The following is an 18,736-nucleotide window of genomic DNA, read 5'->3' on the forward strand; positions in this document are numbered from 1 at the left end:
TGCATCACCCATAATCCCTTTCTCATCTCAATCCTATCAAGGTATTACGTAGGCATCGTAGCCAGATGTGTGCTAGCGCAATGACACCACGTAGCTACCATTCTGGGGCGGGCTACACTTTGAGAATGGAACTACACAGGGAAGTGTTCCGTAGTAATTGGTTGCCACTGGTTGTAATGCTGAATTCTAATACATTCCCCCATACTGATGTCTGATGTACCGGTGCCTAGTCTGTTACGTCCTCACTTTTCTGCTTTGCTGCACGGTATATCGCGGTTATCTTGGTCAGGTCGTTATTGTAAAAGAGAATGTGTTCTCAGTGACTTACCTGGTTAAATAAAGGCAAAATAAAACCTGCTGTGGCACTGTAGGTAGATCATACAGAATAATCACATGTCATAGAAATGCCTCACACTTTTAAACATCATACGGGGGCCATAAGACGAGCACTAAATGTGACTTATTCTCCCTCCCAGGCCCCCCCTCTCCTCCCAAAGACTTGGTCTACACCCTCAAGCAGTCCACCATGATCCTGGAGTGGAGCGCGCCAACGGACACGGGCGGCAGGGGAGACCTGACCTACAGCGTGGGCTGCCGCCGGTGCGTGGGGCTGCAGTGTGAGCCGTGCGGGGCCAGCGTGGGCTTCATGCCCCAGCAGAGTGGGTTGACCGAACGCACAGTCACCGTGGTCAACCTCATGGCCAACTCCAACTACACGTTGACAGTCGAGGCCCTCAATGGCGTATCAGAGCTCCTGCACAACAAGAGGTTCTACACACAGGTCAACGTGTCAACTAGCGTGCCAGGTCAGTGGAAGTTGTGTTCACACACAGTCTTGCATAACCAACCTTGTGGGGACACAATTCAGTCCAATTCAAAATACTATTTTCCCTAACCTTAATTCCGAAAACCTAACCCTAAAACTAACCCTATCTCCTAACATTAAACCTAATTCTAACCTTAACCCTAAACCCCCTAGAAATAGCATTTGACCTATGGGAGACTAACAAAATGTCACCAGTTGGTCAAATTTTTGTTTGTTTACTATTCTTGTGCGGACATCACCCTGATTCTCGTCCTTTATCCTCAAATCAGAAACACCACGAACGTCTGAGGACAAAGGATTGCTCAAAAGCACACTGTACACAAACTCTGAACTGATGACACACACACCCTGGGCTCAGCGCCCCTCTCCTCTCGGCGCTAGCTAAAAGAGTCCCGTCATCACGGTGTGGCCATCTCATATTCATCCACACCCTTCACAAAGCCATTAGCCAGAGGCTTTAAAAAAAGCACTCAGCAATGTGTCCCTGTCACACACACCCAGCAACCCCCCCCCACCGACCCAGACTCCATACATTCTCACACATTTGATGACTCATGTTTATTCAACTTGTCTGCATTCGCCGGCTGATATTTCACAAACATCGACCTGCTGTGGGGAAAAAGGAAAAATGAAGTGTTTCATTTGCATATGCAGAGGAAAGACGAAATGGAAGCCCTCGAAGTGAGAGCGTGTTTTGTACTCTAATTGTTAATTAGTGAAAGCAAATGCAATGCGTTATGAATGGAGCTTGTATTAATGCACATTTGGAAATGGAACGCCAGCACTTTGGATGTTCCACGGTGGGGCAAAATCAACTAACACACACACACAGTGAAGTCATTAAGGAGAGCTATCACCATGGCTTCTTCACACCAAATGTTTTACTCCAATATTCATGATTTGGTAAAGGAGCAGGTATGTTTTTGTGGTGTATTTGTGTGCAAGCTTGTGTGTGTGAGCTTGTAAGGGAGTGTGTGTACTGTACATGTGTGCGTGCATGAAAATGTGTTTGTTTGGGAGTGTGTACTTGCGTGCGTGCCTCTGTGTGTGACCGTGCTCTAGATTCTAGTGCTGACCAATTACAAAATGCAGGTTGTGTAAGGGTGTACGTGCGTGCGTGCGTGCATGCGCTGGATTGTACCAACAGTATGGATGCTAGATTAATGCTGGATGGGGTTAAATCCAAGGGTCACGGAATGGCCTGTATCTGCATTCTTACAAAGATTCACTCAGTTATCCTCATAACCAGGGATGTTAACTAGTCACCTTTTGGTGAAATTCTATGTTTTTTTGGGGGGGTGGCTGTAAGCGAACAAGTGATGTGCGTTTGGAGCAATACTGGCTGCTGTATCCAAGGCTCAGCCAATCGTTTACATAACAGCAGAATGCAGTGCAGCACGTGACTGAAGAGAGAAGAGACGACCAACTTACTAGTTACAGCATCAGCACGAGACTGAAAAGAGAAGAGACGACCAACTTACTAGTTACAGCATCGGCACGCGACTGAAGAGAGAAGAGAAGACCAACTTACTAGTTACAGCATCAGCACGTGACTGAAGAGAGAAGAGAAGACCAACTTACTAGTTACAGCATCAGCACGTGACTGAAGAGAGAAGAGACGACCAACTTACTAGTTACAGCATCAGCACGCGACTGAAGAGAGAAGAGAAGACCAACTTACTAGTTACAGCATCAGCACGCGACTGAAGAGAGAGGAGAAGACCAACTTACTAGTTACAGCATCAGCACGAGACTGAAGAGAGGAGAAGACCAACTTACTAGTTACAGCATCAGCACGAGACTGAAGAGAAGAGACGACCAACTTACTAGTTACAGCATCAGCATGCGACTGAAGAGAGAAGAGACGACCAACTTACTAGTTACAGCATCAGTACGCGCTCTGGAAAGACAGCTTGCCAGTTACAGCAGCACGTCCCCTGAATGATAAGGAAGAGGTATCATTAGGTGAGAAGCCGGACCACGGAGACGGGGGTGAGAAGGTTACAGCAGCACGTCCCCTGAACGATAAGGAAGAGGTATCATTAGGTGAGAAGCCGGACCACGGAGACGGGGGTGAGAAGGTTACAGCAGCACGTCCCCTGAACGATAAGGAAGAAGTAACATTAGGTGAGAAGCCGGACCACGGAGACGGGGGTGAGAAGGTTACAGCAGCACGTCCCCTGAACGATAAGGAAGAGGTAACATTAGGTGAGAAGCCGGACCACGGAGACGGGGTGAGAAGGTTACAGCAGCACGTCCCCTGAACGATAAGGAAGAGGTAACATTAGGTGAGAAGCCTGACCACAGAGACGGGGGTGAGAAGGTGATGAAGCGTACTTCATGAGCTGTAACCCGAAAAACAACTGGCATTTGGAAAATTTGAGGTGAGGGAGAAGGTGTGAGGGAACAAGTATTAGTATCTTGCTAGCTGGATCAAATTCTCTGTTAGCTAGCCAGAGTAATGTTGAGCAACATTAGCCAAATTAATGGATCAAATAATTGAGTATATGGTGTGAAAATTAGCTTGCTAATGAAGTCAGACAGCTAACGTAACAACATCAGTATTCGACTCTGTGTTACACAGAAAGTATTTGACTCTAGTGACAAGATTAAGGAAATTAGAAGGGGGGGGGGGTTTCGGCAAGGCCATTTCTTGCCTGCCGAAATTCTCCTCCCCCCCTAATTTCCTTAATTTTGTGGCTGGGGTTAGGTACTTTCTGTGGCACATATCAGTGTCAAATACTTTCTATAGAACAAACTTCACGTCAGGATAGGCAACAAAAATGAATAATTCATGCAAGTGTGTTATATTAAACGTAGAGGAGGGAGTCAAATGTAGGCAAACAATAAACATTTCAGAACAACTACTAGTCGAATAAGACTTGGGAGAGATGATGAATTTTGGCAAAGAGATTTATTTATAGATGAATACACTTGATAGCCAAATAGCAAACCGAAAACTGCAGACATGACTAGTGCCTCCCCCGCGATCAAAGGACACAAATAAAAAATTGCTTTCTGCTACTAAGATCAGCGAAATGTAGGCTAAACTGACAACAGAGTGAAGAGCAGAAGTCTCAACTGGCAAGCAAGTCGCAGCAATGAAGAATTGAGTGCTTGCACGTTCACGCGAAGGGGGAGGTTCTGTCAGGGGGCAGATTTTTGGCACAACACCGTTCCTCAAGTTATAATGCGTCAGCTGCTTACTGGACCCTGGCAATCTGTGTGAAAATAGTTAACCCGCGAACGAACTAACAACTATCTGTTAACTAATGTTTTCCCTCTACAGTGTGTGGTTCATCTTCAGAATGAGAGAATTAGGTGAAAATGAGGCTTTGCTTGTTAAACAAGTGGATTCAGGGATCAAGTGTAGCTGATGCCGGGCCTGGCTTAAGCTGGATGCCACTATAGAGGTGAAAGGAACACCACACACTTTCCCTCTTTCAATACAGTGGATAAAAAGGGGTGTGCCAGGTGTCCTCTCTGCCTGAAAGAGATCAATTATAACAACAAAGGGTATCATGCTCTGCTGGCACATTGTAGAACAGATGTCCACAGGCAGTAAGTGTACAATGTAATAATGTGCAGTGTAGCTCAAAGATATAGTTTCTGTTGTGTTGAACTTGACAGTAACACGTGTGAGTGAAGGAGGATTATAAAATGGTTTTACTCTGTAAACATTTGCACACATGTAGTCTCGTGCACTTGATCGATGTCTATAGTGGCCACTATAATCCAGCATTGTTTCATTCTATTTCTACTTTAAGTTGTTTTTTCCCCAAGTGCAATATGTGTGTGTTGTCACAAGCGTTCTATTATAAAGGCTGTCATGGTCACAAGCGTTCTATTATAAAGGCTGTCATGGTCACAAGCTTTCTATTATAAAGGCTGTCATGGTCACAAGCGTTCTATTATAAAAGCTGTCATGGTCACAAGCATTCTATTATAAAGGCTGTCATGGTCACAAGCATTCTATTATAAAGGCTGTCATGGTCACAAGCTTTCTATTATAAAGGCTGTCATGGTCACAAGCTTTCTATTATAAAGGCTGTCATGGTCACAAGCGTTCTATTATAAAGGCTGTCATGGTCACAAGCATTCTATTATAAAGGCTGTCATGGTCACAAGCTTTCTATTATAAAGGCTGTCATGGTCACAAGCTTTCTATTATAAAGGCTGTCATGGTCACAAGCGTTCTATTATAAAAGCTGTCATGGTCACAAGCGTTCTATTATAAAGGCTGTCATGGTCACAAGCATTCTATTATAAAGGCTGTCATGGTGACAAGCGTTCTATTATAAAGTCTGTCATGGTCACAAGCATTCTATTATAAAGGCTGTCATGGTCACAAGCATTCTATTATAAAGGCTGTCATGGTAACAAGCGTTCTATTATAAAGGCTGTCATGGTCACAAGCGTTTTATTATAAAGGCTGTCATGGTCACAAGCGCTGTATTATAAAGGCTGTCATGGTCACAAGCATTCTATTATAAAGGCTGTCATGGTCACAAGTTTTCTATTATAAAGGCGGTCATGGTAACAAGCGTTCTATTATAAAGGCTGTCATGGTCACAAGCGTTCTATTATAAAGGCTGTCATGGTCACAAGCGTTTTATTATAAAGGCTGTCATGGTCACAAGCGCTGTATTATAAAAAGGCTGTCATGGTCACAAGCATTCTATTATAAAGGCTGTCATGGTCACAAGTTTTCTATTATAAAGGCGGTCATGGTAACAAGCATTCTATTATAAAGGCTGTCATGGTAACAAGCGTTCTATTATAAAGGCTGTCATGGTCACAAGCGCTGTATTATAAAGGCTGTCATGGTCACAAGCGTTCTATTATAAAGGCTGTCATGGTCACAAGCGTTTTATTATAAAGGCTGTCATGGTCACAAGCGCTGTATTATAAAGGCTGTCATGGTCACAAGCATTCTATTATAAAGGCTGTCATGGTCACAAGTTTTCTATTATAAAGGCTGTCATGGTCACAAGCGTTCTATTATAAAGGCTGTCATGGTCACAAGCGTTTTATTATAAAGGCTGTCATGGTCACAAGCGCTGTATTATAAAGGCTGTCATGGTCACAAGCATTCTATTATAAAGGCTGTCATGGTCACAAGTTTTCTATTATAAAGGCGGTCATGGTAACAAGCATTCTATTATAAAGGCTGTCATGGTCACAAGCGTTCTATTATAAAGGCTGTCATGGTCACAAGCGCTGTATTATAAAGGCTGTCATGGTCACAAGCGTTCTATTATAAAGGCTGTCATGGTCACAAGCGTTCTATTATAAAGGCTGTCATGGTCACAAGCGTTTTATTATAAAGGCTGTCATGGTCACAAGCGCTGTATTATAAAGGCTGTCATGGTCACAAGCATTCTATTATAAAGGCTGTCATGGTCACAAGTTTTCTATTATAAAGGCTGTCATGGTCACAAGCGTTCTATTATAAAGGCTGTCATGGTCACAAGCGTTCTATTATAAAGGCTGTCATGGTCACAAGCATTCTATTATAAAGGCTGTCATGGTGACAAGCGTTCTATTATAAAGTCTGTCATGGTCACAAACGCTGTATTATAAAGGCTGTCATGGTCACAAGCATTCTATTATAAAGGCTGTCATGGTAACAAGCGTTCTATTATAAAGGCTGTCATGGTCACAAGCGCTGTATTATAAAGGCTGTCATGGTCACAAGCGTTCTATTATAAAGGCTGTCATGGTCACAAGCTTTTTATTATAAAGGCTGTCATGGTCACAAGCGCTGTATTATAAAGGCTGTCATGGTCACAAGCGCTGTATTATAAAGGCTGTCATGGTCACAAGCGTTCTATTATAAAGGCTGTCATGGTCACAAGCGTTTTATTATAAAGGCTGTCATGGTCACAAGCGCTGTATTATAAAGGCTGTCATGGTCACAAGCATTCTATTATAAAGGCTGTCATGGTCACAAGTTTTCTATTATAAAGGCGGTCATGGTAACAAGCATTCTATTATAAAGGCTGTCATGGTAACAAGCGTTCTATTATAAAGACTGTCATGATAAGAAGCGTTCTATTATAAAGGCTGTCATGGTCACAAGCGTTCTATTATAAAGACTGTCATGATAAGAAGCGTTCTATTTTAAAGGCTGTCATGGTCACAAGCTTTCTATTATAAAGGCTGTCATGGTCACAAGCTTTCTATTATAAAGGCTGTCATGGTCACAAGCGTTCTATTATTAAGGCTGTCATGATAAGAAGCGTTCTATTTTAAAGGATGTCATGGTCACAAGCTTTCTATTATAAAGGCTGTCATGATAGGAAGCGTTTTATTATAAAGGCTGTCATGGTCACAAGCTTTCTATTATAAAGCTGTCATGGTCACAAGCGTTCTATTATAAAGGCTGTCATGATAGGAAGCGTTTTATTATAAAGGCTGTCATGGTCACAAGCTTTCTATTATAAAGCTGTCATGGTCACAAGCGTTCTATTATAAAGACTGTCATGATAAGAAGCGTTCTATTTTAAAGGCTGTCATGGTCACAAGCTTTCTATTATAAAGGCAGTCATGGTAACAAGCATTCTATTATAAAGGCTGTCATGGTAACAAGCGTTCTATTATAAAGACTGTCATGATAAGAAGCGTTCTATTATAAAGTCTGTCATGGTAACAAGCATTCTATTATAAAGGCTGTCATGGTAACAAGCGTTCTATTATAAAGACTGTCATGATAAGAAGCGTTCTATTATAAAGGCTGTCATGGTCACAAGCATTCTATTATAAAGGCTGTCATGGTGACAAGCGTTCTATTATAAAGTCTGTCATGGTCACAAACGCTGTGTCATGGTCATTATAAAGGCTGTCATGGTCACAAGCATTCTATTATAAAGGCTGTCATGGTAACAAGCGTTCTATTATAAAGGCTGTCATGGTCACAAGCGCTGTATTATAAAGGCTGTCATGGTCACAAGCGTTCTATTATAAAGGCTGTCATGGTCACAAGCGTTTTATTATAAAGGCTGTCATGGTCACAAGCGCTGTATTATAAAGGCTGTCATGGTCACAAGCATTCTATTATAAAGGCTGTCATGGTCACAAGTTTTCTATTATAAAGGCGGTCATGGTAACAAGCATTCTATTATAAAGGCTGTCATGGTAACAAGCGTTCTATTATAAAGACTGTCATGATAAGAAGCGTTCTATTATAAAGGCTGTCATGGTCACAAGCGTTCTATTATAAAGACTGTCATGATAAGAAGCGTTCTATTTTAAAGGCTGTCATGGTCACAAGCTTTCTATTATAAAGGCTGTCATGGTCACAAGCTTTCTATTATAAAGGCTGTCATGGTCACAAGCGTTCTATTATTAAGGCTGTCATGATAAGAAGCGTTCTATTTTAAAGGCTGTCATGGTCACAAGCTTTCTATTATAAAGGCTGTCATGATAGGAAGCGTTTTATTATAAAGGCTGTCATGGTCACAAGCTTTCTATTATAAAGCTGTCATGGTCACAAGCGTTCTATTATAAAGACTGTCATGATAAGAAGCGTTCTATTTTAAAGGCTGTCATGGTCACAAGCTTTCTATTATAAAGGCAGTCATGGTAACAAGCATTCTATTATAAAGGCTGTCATGGTAACAAGCGTTCTATTATAAAGACTGTCATGATAAGAAGCGTTCTATTATAAAGGCTGTCATGGTCACAAGCATTCTATTATAAAGGCTGTCATGGTGACAAGCGTTCTATTATAAAGTCTGTCATGGTCACAAACGCTGTATTATAAAGGCTGTCATGGTCACAAGCATTCTATTATAAAGGCTGTCATGGTAACAAGCGTTCTATTATAAAGGCTGTCATGATCACAAGCGCTGTATTATAAAGGCTGTCATGGTCACAAGCGTTCTATTATAAAGGCTGTCATGGTCACAAGCGTTTTATTATAAAGGCTGTCATGGTCACAAGCGCTGTATTATAAAGGCTGTCATGGTCACAAGCATTCTATTATAAAGGCTGTCATGGTCACAAGTTTTCTATTATAAAGGCGGTCATGGTAACAAGCATTCTATTATAAAGGCTGTCATGGTAACAAGCGTTCTATTATAAAGACTGTCATGATAAGAAGCGTTCTATTATAAAGGCTGTCATGGTCACAAGCGTTCTATTATAAAGACTGTCATGATAAGAAAGGCTGTCATGCGTTCTATTTTAAAGGCTGTCATGGTCACAAGCTTTCTATTATAAAGGCTGTCATGGTCACAAGCTTTCTATTATAAAGGCTGTCATGGTCACAAGCGTTCTATTATTAAGGCTGTCATGATAAGAAGCGTTCTATTTTAAAGGCTGTCATGGTCACAAGCTTTCTATTATAAAGGCTGTCATGATAGGAAGCGTTTTATTATAAAGGCTGTCATGGTCACAAGCTTTCTATTATAAAGCTGTCATGGTCACAAGCGTTCTATTATAAAGACTGTCATGATAAGAAGCGTTCTATTTTAAAGGCTGTCATGGTCACAAGCTTTCTATTATAAAGGCTGTCATGGCTAACTGCAATAGTGTAGTTTTGTTCTCAAGACTTGAGTGTCATTTGCAGTAAAGTCTAGGCAACAAATAACATTGGATTGCTTTCTTTACATTTTTTAGCTGTAAGTTAGTTTAACATTAACCACTTTTTATTTTACACACAGAGACTGATCATGTAGATCATATTCTTTGTTTAATTAGTTAACCTGCATTTCCCCCTAGCTGGGATTTGTTTACATTTTTCAGTGCAAAAAAAATAATAAAAGTCACCTTTTTGGGCGCTCAGCAGTTTGCATCCCTGCATAACTCAACACACAAAATCATATATATATATATATTTATATACATCTTCTGACTAGTACTATATATATAGTACTAGTCAGAAGTTTGGACACACCTACTCATTCAAAGGTTTCTCTTTATTTTTACTATTTTCTACATTGTAGAATAAAAGTGAAGACAACTATGAAATAGCAAATAATGTATTAACCAAAAAAGTGTTAAATAAATATATTTGAGATTCTTCATAGTTGCCACCCTTGCGCTCTCTTGGCATTCTCTCAACCAGCTTCATGAGGTAGTCACCTGGAATTAATTTCAATTAACCTTGCCTTGTTAAACATTAATTTGTGGAATTTATTTCCTTAATGCGTTTGAGCCAATCAGGTTTGTTGTGACAAGGCATTATTGGCAAACTACAGATGGGCCTGGACATGCGCTGGCTTGAGCAGGGGGACCTTGCTTTTCTTTGGTTTTCTTTGAGACTGTGGTCCCAGCTCTCTTCAGGTCATTGACCAGGTCCTGCCGTGTAGTTCTGGGCTGATCCTTCACCTTCCTCATGATCATTGATGCCCCACGAGGTGAGATCTTGCATGGAGTCCCAGACCGTGGGTGATTGACCGTCATCTTGAATTTTCTAATAATTGCGCCAACAGTTGTTGCCTTCTCACCAAGCTGCTTGCCTATTGTCCTGTAGCCCATCCCAGCCTTGTGCAGGTCTACAATCTTATCCCTGATGTCCTTACACAGCTCTCTGGTCTTGGCCATTGTGGAGAGGTTGAAGTCTGTTGATTGAGTGTGTGGACAGGTGTATTTTATACAGGAAACGAGTTCAAACAGATGCAGTTAATACAGGTAATGAGTGGAGAACAGGAGGGCTTCTTAAAGAAGAACGAACAGGTCTGTGAGAGCCGGAATTCTTACTGGTTGGTAGGTGATCAAATACTTATGTCATGCAATAAAATGCAAATTAATTACTTAAAAATCATACAATGTGATTTTCTGGATTTTTGTTTTAGATTCCGTCTCTCGCAGTTGAAGTGTACCTATGGTAAAAAATTACAGGCCTCTACATGCTTTGTATGTAGGAAACACTGCCGATTTTGCTGGTTATCAAATACTTGTTCTCCCCACTGTGTGTGTGTGTGTGTGTGTGTGTGTGTGTGTGTGTGTGTGTGTGTGTGTGTGTGTGTGTGTGTGTGTGTGTGTGTGTGTGTGTGTGTGTGTGTGTGTGTGTGTGTGTGTGTGTGTGTGTGTGTGTGTGTGTGTGTGTGTGTGTGTGTGTGTACATATATATACATACACACACATAAACACTGAACACACACACACGGCAAGGGAAAGCACTCACTCGTTATGTCGCACAGAGAGAGATACAAACTGACAAGTGCACAAATGCTGAGCGAACGGGGGCCTTGAAAGCCTCCTCAGCTCAGGGCCAGTTGCATTCTCAGACCTGAGTTTTGAGATCAAAGACCCAAGTCGTCAATGCCAGGAAGTAGCCTTAACCTTTTACCTAACTCAAGAACTAAAGACGTAAAGCAGGGGTGGCAAACTAATTCCATGGAGGACCTAACATTTACATTTAAGTCATTTAGCAGACGCTCTTATCCAGAGCGACTTACAAATTGGACTAACGTGTGCTATACAACCAGGTGAGGGGATTTCCTTACTAATTAGAGACCTTAATTAATCAATCAAGTACAAGGGAGGAGGGGAAATCTGCGGACACTCTGCCCTCTGTGGAATGAGTTTGACACGTGACGTGGAGGCTGCCAGCACTCCAAAAGGCTCCCGTCTCGTCTGTCTTCCGTGCCACACACCTCCAACTACAACGACGCTAGTCTTTTTCTCGATCTCTTCCTGTTTTCTACCTCCTTATCGCTCTCTCCTTTTCCCCCTCTCCCATTGTCTGCTCTTTTTTTTCATTCGTTCTTTCACCTTTTCTGTTCTCCATTCAATCCTTTTCCTGTGTCTTATACCCCCCCCTCCTCCTCTCTCTCTCTAACCAGCCCTACTAATTTAGACATAAATCTCCCTGGTCCAGAGAGTGGAACGGGGGCCTTTCTCATTGTGTGCTTCTCTGAGTGCTGCCCGCCCAGGGCCTTTATACATTAAGAAGGAGAGACGTTATAAAACGCTGCCAGTTTATGCCCTGTGCATATTTTAGGCTAATCCACTCTGTGTAGAGCTGCTGCCTCTAGTCCCCACACAGCCAATAAACTATACTGCTGCGCTCTCTCCAAGGTTAGAGACCAACATTCTCGGCAAGCCATGTGTAGACTCTCGCTCGCTCTCTCTCTCTCTCTCTCTCTCTGTCACGGCTTAGAGTTGATGTATGGCTATTATGGGCTGTTAGCAGCCATGTCCTTCTGTTTGTTGTTGCGGGGATTGAGTGAGTTGGACAGCGCCATATTCCTGTGGGACGTTTATGGCGAGGTGTATGGGCGTTTTGCACGTGTATTAGAAGGCACGCATTATCCACGCGCCATTGACACACTTCTCCTCAGATCACCAACCAAGCATGACCAAACCCCTGATGCAATCCGCTCCCCTCGAAGGTTAAGCGTACTAACGCCCTTTGTGCGTCCTGAGACAATACCCCATAAAAGCCCCCACTGACCTTTATGAGAACTGCATTACCGACTGAGCACGCACTTCTCTTACTTCTTTTTCCACTCGTGCGTGCTCTCTTCTCTCTCTTTCTCCTCCCCATCCCCCTCTCTCACGTGCAGCTGTAACGTATTCGGGCTTGTTGTGCTGGCTAAGTCTGTTAGCTGGAGGTGGGGGTGCAACACTTTGGTGTCCGCTACTGCTCTAATCTAAAATAGGGGTTATTTAGCCTGCAGGCTACAGCTGTGTGTGTGTGTGTGTGTGTGTGTGTGTGTGTGTGTGTGTGTGTGTGTGTGTGTGTGTGTGTGTGTGTGTGTGTGTGTGTGTGTGTGTGTGTGTGTGTGTGTGTGTGTGTGTGTGTGTGTGTGTGTGTGTGTGTGTGTGTGTGTGTGAAAAAGCACACACAGTGAAAGTAGAGTCTGTAAACTAGCTATGAACTGGGGAGCGGTGCAAGGGGCCTGTCCCCTGAAAGCCTCCAAAGCAATGCACACACCCTGACAGAAAGGATTTCCCATGAATGGAGAGAGTGAGGGAGAGGGGGTTTATCGGTACGCCACAGACCCTCAAGGGGGGGCTGGGGGTATAGAGGATTGGATGGAAGGGTGTGTGAAGAGCGGGAGTTGGGTAAATGGGTATCGTTCCTGCCCCAAGGGGCTCATGGGACCATTATCCAGCTGTGTGGTGTGTGTGTGTGTGTGTGTGTGTGTGTGTGTGTGTGTGTGTGTGTGTGTGTGTGTGTGTGTGTGTGTGTGTGTGTGTGTGTGTGTGTGTGTGTGTGTGTGTGTGTGTGTGTGTGTGTGTGTGTGTGTGTGTGTGTGTGTGTGTCCGTCACACTTTAATTGTGCGTGTGTCGTTTGTGTATGAGAGTGAGAGAAGGTAATGTCTGTCATATGTATCAGGTCACGCTGGACGTGTGCGTATGTCGATTGCGTGTGTGTGAGCGAGAAATGTCACGCGTGCGTACAAGTGTACATAATCCGCCCTGAGGATGCCATTGTGTAGGATAGGCTATTGCGCAACACCCATCAATATTTTCCTTTTCTATTGTTCAGATGAACTAAATGATCTGGCGATCCAGTTATGAAATGTCTTGCTTATTATAAATCCATAGCCCTATTCGGACAGGACTAGAGGTTACTAGAGACATTGGTTATGTAATTATTATCATGTGTGTTATTCCAGATTACGATTCACACGGGATTTGTTTTTCCAAACTTCCCCCTGTAATATATATATATATATATATATATATATATATATTTTTTTTTTTTTAAATTCAATTGAGTCTTATGATGGTTTTAATTCTAGGTGTGATTTATATGTCTAAATGATCAAAGGCTTGACTGATAACTCGTGCCTGGCTGCCGACTGTCTAGATGTCCCCATTTTAATATTTACAGTGAAGAATTGTGATCATAATCGTTATTTTGGCGGTAGTTAATGTGGAGGCCAGTCCCAAAATGTTTTAAATGTCGGTCATTCGCATGAAATGTGTGCGCAGAACTTTTTTGTTTTAAGCGTCAATTTATCAAAAGCAATTCTTGTTTTCTTGCTCAAACTGCGAGCTGCACCTGTCAAATCTCTGTCATGTCTCGGAAAACACAGGGATGTCGTTTCGCGTGGGACTAGTAGAATATTGTCAGAGGACCTTGGAGTTCTACCATCACCCCCAAAGATTGAGGTTATTCTGTCTGGAATTGTTCATCTACCGCAAAGATTGAAGTTATTCTGTCTGGAATTGTTCATTTACCGTAAAGATGGAGGTTATTCTGTCTGGAATTGTTCATCTACCGCAAAGATTGAGGTTATTCTGTCTGGAATTGTTCATCTACCCCAAAGATTGAGGTTATTCTGTCTGGAATTGTTCATCTACCGCAAAGATTGAGGTTATTCTGTCTGGAATTGTTCATCTACCCCAAAGATTGAGGTTATTCTGTCTGGAATTGTTCATTTACCGTAAAGATGGAGGTTATTCTGTCTGGAATTGTTCATCTACCCCAAAGATTGAGGTTATTCTGTCTGGAATTGTTCATCTACCGCAAAGATTGAAGTTATTCTGTCTGGAATTGTTCATTTACCGCAAAGATTGAAGTTATTCTGTCTGGAATTGTTCATTTACCGTAAAGATGGAGGTTATTCTGTCTGGAATTGTTCATCTACCGCAAAGATTGAAGTTATTCTGTCTGGAATTGTTCATCTACTGCAAAGATTGAAGTTATTCTGTCTGGAATTGTTCATTTACCGTAAAGATGGAGGTTATTCTGTCTGGAATTGTTCATCTACCGCCATGTAAAAATGACTGACGTGGCAGATTTGCACAGAACAAAAATGGATGGGGTGTTTTTGTGCTCGTGCACATAATTACGTTCCCCGGCCTCCCCCAGTAAAACCAATCCCGTCTGAATAGGGCTGATGTTTATCCTGAAATAGACTATTAAATGAGAGAGCCTATGTTGTTGATAGACCAGAATGTGTTTCTCCTCGCTGATGTCAATGACTAAATGGGCAATGGAAACGCCTAAGAAAGCTGATAATTGAGCATGTGACTTGATGGTGAGAGCCCAGTATTAGAATCACTGCTGTCCCTTTTTTAATTATAGGCTTATGGATTTAAAACCACAATGTTTGTATTTATTTATGTAACCTTTTTTATTTATTTAACTAGGCAAGTCAATTAAGTACAAATTCTTATTTACAGTGTCAAACCCAGATGACGCTGGGCCAGTTGTGCGCCGCCCAATGGGACTCCCAATCACGGCCGGATGTGATACAGCCTGGATTCGAAACGGGGACTGTAGTGACGCCTCTTGCACTGAGATGCAGTGCCTTTAGACCCCTGTGCCACTCGGGAGCCCAATATAGTCATTTTACAGAGTTTTTTGTTTGTTGTTAAAACCACCAAATGTCAGCTTTTTACCAGATTCAAATATATTCACATGAACTGTAGCTGATCAAATGTCTGTAGGCTGTATCTACAAAATTCTGCCCATATGAATGAATTTGCATTATGCCATAGTCTAAAAAAAACAGCCATACATGATTTAATGAAATCACAACATTCTTTGATTCTAATAAGACTCAAAAAACAAAAAAACAAAAAAATGCTACAGCTCAGCCATTTCCAGGCCAAACACAATGAAACTCGAGGTATTGTAGCCTACAGTGCACAGAGGGTTCTGTACGCAGTGTTGTACCCTCACAGATGCGTTTTGCTCAACAAAAAGCCACGTAAGCCCAAATCCCCCAGCCCCAGAGCGGTGGCCTCTCCAGTTGTTGAGCTCCTCAGTGGCATGTTTAAAGCCCTTTAGATGAGGGGAAGAGGAAAGCGGAGAGTGGGGGTCGGGGGCCTGGGATTGGCATTTCAATATCTTCAGAGGATTTATTCGACCTGCTTTAGATGCCCTGGTCCCTGTGGAGATGCATGGTGGCTCAGCGCACCTCTCTGGGAATCCTCCTGAGGGGAGAGGGGGGGGGGGAGATCACGGGAGGAGGACAGGAGGTGGAGAGGACAGGTAAGGCAGGAGGTGGAGAGAGGACAGGGGGTGGAGAGGTGGAGAGGAGGACAGGAGGTGGAGGGGAGGACAGGAGGTGAGGCAGGAAGTGGTAAGGAGAGGTGAGGTCGGAGGAGGTGGATAGTGAGGCAGGAGGTGGAGAGGAGGACAGGAAGTGAGGCAGGTGAGGAGGACAGGAAGTGAGGTCGGAGGAGGTGGAGAGGAGGACAGGAAGTGAGGCTGGAGGTGGATAGGAGGAGAGGAGGACAGGGTGTGAAGCAGGAGGTGGAGAAGAGTTGAGGCAGGAGGTGGAGAGGAGGATAGGAGGTGAGGTGGAGAGGAGGATAGGAGGTGAGGCAGGAGGTGGAGAGGAGGATAGGAGGTGAGGCAGGAGGTGGAAAGGAGAGAGGAGGTGAGGTGGAGAAGACAGGAGGTAGAGAGAAGGACAGAAGATGAGGCATGAGGTAGAGGACAGGAGGTGGAAAGGAGAGAGGTGAGGTGGAGAGGAGGATAGGAGGTGAGGCAGGAGGTAGAGAGGATGATAGGAGGTGAGGCATGAGGTGGAAAGGAGAGAGGAGGTGAGGTGGAGAAGACAGGAGGTAGAGAGAAGGACAGAAGATGAGGCATGAGGTAGAGGACAGTGGAAGGTAGTGGAAAGGAGAGAGGTGAGGTGGAGAGGAGGACAGGAAGTGAGGCAGGAGGTAGAGAGGAGGACAGGAGGTGAGGCATGAGGTGGAGAGGACAGGAGGTGAGGTGGAGAGGAGGACAGGAGGTGAGGCATGAGGTGGAGAGGAGGACAGGAGGTGAGGCATGAGGTAGAGAGGAGGACAGGAGGTGAGGTGGAGAGGATATGAGGAGAATAGGGGGTTTAGTTTATTAGTATCTCCATTAGCTACGGCACATGCAGCAGCTACTCTTCCTGGGGTGCACATAAAACCATGAAGTCCATGAAAAAGTGACTCTCACGAAATAACTCATTTCCTGGTAACTGAATGGAAAGAAATTAAAATTCAATGTCTTTGTAACCCCTTTCTCTCCCTTTTGAGGTGTGTGTGTGTGCCAAGCCTTTTGGGTCTCCTAATGAAAAGTGATTGGCTAGGTGAGGCTTCAGCGACCACCAAATGAATTGAGTCTTCAAGCAACTTCTCATGACTGAGGCCCGGCCACTTACGACGCTTTGTCAGCCAGTGATGAGAATTTGAATTGGTTAGCTTGGCTTATTATCAGGGTCTATGGGGATGCACTTTAGTGTCTGCACACATGGTACTTTGAATTGATGTTTTTCTGTTCAGTATTTTGCAGTCATACACAAACACATAGACAACACACAGTCACGGACAGACATACACACCATCACAAACACACACACATAGAAGACACGCACGCACACAGTCACAGACTGAAAAGAGACACACCCTTGGTTAAACCGAGTAACACACTGGGCTGGAGGGCTCCTTTTGAACGGAAGTCTCTACAGCGCAATGACTCTCCAGGCAGAGAGCGAGAGAGGTGAAAACCCGTTTTTCATCTTGGTGAAAGGAGAGGAAATTTGAAGTTGTTTCGTTCAACCCCTCCTCCTCTCTTTCATTTTGGCCTCCTCACAACTGTTAAGATCTTCATTGTGCAGCTGTCAAAAACAAATCACATTGTATTGGTCACATACACGTATTTAGCAGATGTTATTGCGGGTGTAGTGAAATGCTTGTGTTCCTTGCTCCAACAGTGCCGTACTATCTAACAATTCACAGCGATACACACATCTAAAAGTGACATTATGGAATTAAGAAATATAGGAATATTACAACGAGCAATGTCAGAGTCCGGAGTTTAAATATATAAACGTCCCTTTTTCAGGACCCTGTCTTTCAAAGATAATTGGTAAACATCCAAAATAACTTCACAGATCTTAATTTTAAAGGGTTTAAACACTGTTTCCCATGCGTGTTCAATGAACCATAAGCAATTAATGAACATGCACCTGTGGAATGATCGTTAAGACACTAACAGCTTACAGACGGTAGGCAATTAAGGTCAAAGTTATGACAATTTAGGACACTAAAGAGGCCTTTCTACTGACTCTGAAAAACACCAAAACAAAGAAGCCCAGGGTCCCTGCTCATCTTTCTGAACGTGCCTTAGGCATGCAGCAAGGAGGCATAAGGACTGCAGATGTGGCCAGGGCAATAAATTGCAATGTCCATACTGTGAGAAGCCTAAGACAGTGCTACAGGGAGACAGGAAGGACAGCTGATCGTCCTCGCAGTGGCAGACCATGTGTAACAACACACAGGATCGGTACATACGAACATCCCGTCTGCTGGACAGGTACAGGATGGCAACAACAACTGCCCGAGTTACAGCAGAAATGCACAATCCATCAGTTCTCAGACTGTCCGCAATAGGCTGAGGGCTATTAGGCCTGTTGTAAGGCAGGTCCTCACCAGACAGGTCCTCACCGGCAACAATGTCGCCTACGGACAAAAAGTGCTCTTCACTGAGTCGCAGCTTCACTGAGTTTCCGAGTCACAGTTTTGTCTCACCAGGGATGATTGTCGGATTTTCATTTATCGTCAAAGGTATGAGTGGGGTCGATTTGGAGGTGGAGGGTCCGTCATGGTCTGGGGCGGTGTCCCACAGCATCATCGGACTGAGCTTGTCATTTTGCAGGCAATCTCAACACTGTGCGTTACAGGGAAGACATCCTCCTCCCTCACGTGGTACCCTTCCTGCAGGCTCATCCTGACATGACCAGCCGTACTGCTCGTTCGGTGCGTGATTTCCTGCAAGACAGGAATGTCAGAGTTCTGCCATGGCCAGCGAAGAGCCCGGATCTCAATTCCATTGAGTACGTCTGGGACCGGTTTGATCGGAGGGTGAGGGCTAAGGCCATTCCCCCCAGAAATGTCCAGGAACTTGCCTTGGTGAGTGGGGAAACATCTCACAGCAAGAACTGGCAAATCTGATGCAGGCCATGAGTAGGGGATGCACTGCAGTACTTAAATCCTGTCTAGGAACCCCTCGCCAC

The 18,736-nt window shown here is 43.6% G+C and overlaps 1 protein-coding gene across 1 annotated transcript in view; it reads left to right on the forward strand.

The window, feature by feature from the left end:
• The window catches only part of LOC124012194 (ephrin type-A receptor 7-like), a 210,918-nt gene that overhangs the window by 149,847 nt on the left and 42,335 nt on the right, over positions 1-18,736 (forward strand). The window contains exon 6 of the mRNA XM_046325672.1: positions 477-806. Coding sequence (XP_046181628.1) covers positions 477-806 — 330 coding nt within the window. The remainder of the gene's footprint in view (positions 1-476; positions 807-18,736) is intronic.

The sequence above is a fragment of the Oncorhynchus gorbuscha genome, linkage group LG24, assembly GCF_021184085.1.
Source record: "Oncorhynchus gorbuscha isolate QuinsamMale2020 ecotype Even-year linkage group LG24, OgorEven_v1.0, whole genome shotgun sequence".
Lineage (NCBI taxonomy): Eukaryota > Metazoa > Chordata > Actinopteri > Salmoniformes > Salmonidae > Oncorhynchus > Oncorhynchus gorbuscha.